Here is a 2371-nt window from a genome sequence, read left to right as displayed (position 1 = left end):
GTTTGTCATTGTTATAACTCACCCTGGTCCGTGTTGGAATGCAGCTGTCCTCACAGAAGCTGATGTAGGACGTCACAGCCTCTGTAAACTCATCCAGACTGTTGGTAGCCTTCTTGAAAACATCCCAGTCAGTGCAGTCCAAACATGCCTGGAGCTTTAGTTTTTGCCTGTAAGCAGGGATCAGATGGACCATCACATAATCAGAGTGTCCCAGTGGAGCGCGTGTGACGGCATGATAGGCACTGCTAACTGTGGTGTAGCAGTGATCCAAAGTGTTGGACACTTTATAAACTTTCTGTCTTTGGGGAGTTCTTGGCTGAGATATCCCCTGTTAAAGTCACCGAGAACAATAACAATAGAACCCACTTTCACAAGCCATATCACCAAAACAGCATTCTATCATCTTAAAAATATAGCCAGACTAAAGGGTTCTGTATTCCCAAAAAGACCAGGAGAAGCTCGTCCATGCTTTTATCTCCAGTAGGGTGGACTTTTTCAATGGTCTCTTAACTGGTCTTCTTAAAAATACTATTAAAACGCTGTAAATGTTATTTATTCTACTCTTGAATTATTTATGTATTTTCTTTCTTATCTACTTTTTTTAAAGCATTTGTTTTTATTATACCTTATAATTTATTATAAACAAAGCATGCACACTCTTAGTCTTATTTGTTTATTATCCTACATCATTACAGTTTAGTGTTTTTATAATTACAAAAGGGAAACTGGTTCACAACACATAAACGACATATTAAAACACAGAAAAATGCAGAGTAACATAAAAAGCTAAAAACAATACAACAGTCATCTAACATCCTGTGTATTAATACACATTCTGATCTCCTTAAAATGACATTACATTTTAAATACATAATTAAAGACATTAAACATTATGTCGAGTAATATTTAGTCAATAAAAGAGGCTTAAAGTTTCATTGTTTACTACTCAGTTTGTGCAGGAGTTTTACGTTTAGGCCCCAGGATTCATTTTGTGTATCTTCAAAAATCTAAAAATCACTCTTTTGATTTGAGGCAGATTCAGGCCATAAACGAGAGGGTTGTTGATGGGGGGAATGATCAAATACTCTAAAGATAAAACAACTGTGATGATTGGATTCAGTTTGTCACCCTCTAATCGAGTCAATAACAGCTCACAGGTGAGAGAGAACGAATAGGTCACAAATGTCACTATGTGGGGCAGGCAGGTTTGTAACGCCTTTCCTCTGAATTCAGACGAGCTTCTCCTGCACACAAGCAGAATCCGTAGATAGGTGTACAGGACAAAGAACAAGGGGATGAAAATGGTTATTGTCATAACAAGCTGACCTACTGTGCTGTTCAGAGTTGTGTCCACACAGGAGAGCTGAACCACAGGCCAGTTAGAACAGAAAAGCCTGTGCAGTTTATTTCCACACAAAGGCAATTGACCAGTAAGAGAAACACAGACTCCAATTCCAAATGCAGGGTAGAGCAGAGCAAAAATCAGAAGATGTCTCACCATCCTAAAGGTCATTTTGCTGTGATAGTGTAAAGGCTGGCAAATAGCAACAAATCTATCATAGGCCATGATGCTGAGGATGGTCAGTTCACATGATGCATAGGTGTAAATAACATATATCTGAATCAAACAAGATGCACGTGAGATCAAATGAGTGTCAGACAGAATGTCCATCAGGAACCTGGGGAAGAAGCCGGCTGAGCCGTACAGAGAGTTTAAACACAGACAGGAGAGAAACATGTACATGGGTTGATGCAGAGACTTCTCCAGGCAGACTGCCAGAATAATGACAACGTTAGCAGAGATTATAGTCATGTAGATCAACAGACACAGACAGAAGAACAGATATCTGAGGGGCCCAGAGTCTGTAAACAGAGTCAGCTGAAAATACTCAGGAGTAAAGCTGTTATTGCTCATCATGTCTGCACAACAGAGAAGCAAAAACAGAGATGGATACAAAGAACAACCAGGAGAGATTGATGGAGGATAATGTAAAGTTGAAGAGTAGATGTAAAACTGCCTTGAACAAGAAACATATTCAAAACCCTACTGAGTTAAAATAAATACAATTTACAGTATAATCAAATTTTAGTGAAGTAAAAATTGTGTGTACAAATACTTCCATCCAAAGTTAAATGTAGCTCCTGCAGAACAAGCCAATATATCACTGATCTTGCTTGTCAAAGTTTGCATATGAATAACAGATCAAGCAAAGTCAGGAGGAACTATTTACCCTTGGTATGAGGAAAGAAGACGACACATTTTAACAATAAAAATGTCAAATTAAATTAGATGTTGATGACTTTATGCTTCCAGATACTTGATAGGGTATAGTAGTAACATTTAAGACATCCAGACAGATTAATTAATAGT

At 38.0% G+C, this 2371-nt stretch overlaps 1 protein-coding gene across 1 annotated transcript; it reads right to left on the bottom strand.

The window, feature by feature from the left end:
- Window positions 1-970: 970 nt before the first annotated feature.
- On the bottom strand, window positions 971-1918 carry LOC123966309 (olfactory receptor 6N1-like). The gene has a single exon (XM_046042494.1). The coding sequence runs from the start codon at window positions 1916-1918 to the stop codon at window positions 971-973; it is 948 nt and encodes a 315-aa protein (XP_045898450.1).
- Window positions 1919-2371: the final 453 nt, after the last annotated feature.

The sequence above is a fragment of the Micropterus dolomieu genome, unplaced genomic scaffold (genome assembly GCF_021292245.1).
Source record: "Micropterus dolomieu isolate WLL.071019.BEF.003 ecotype Adirondacks unplaced genomic scaffold, ASM2129224v1 contig_13130, whole genome shotgun sequence".
In the NCBI taxonomy this organism is placed as follows: domain Eukaryota; kingdom Metazoa; phylum Chordata; class Actinopteri; order Centrarchiformes; family Centrarchidae; genus Micropterus; species Micropterus dolomieu.
The sequence above is the reverse complement of the archived record's forward strand: the minus strand, read 5'-3'. Positions and strand labels throughout refer to the sequence as shown.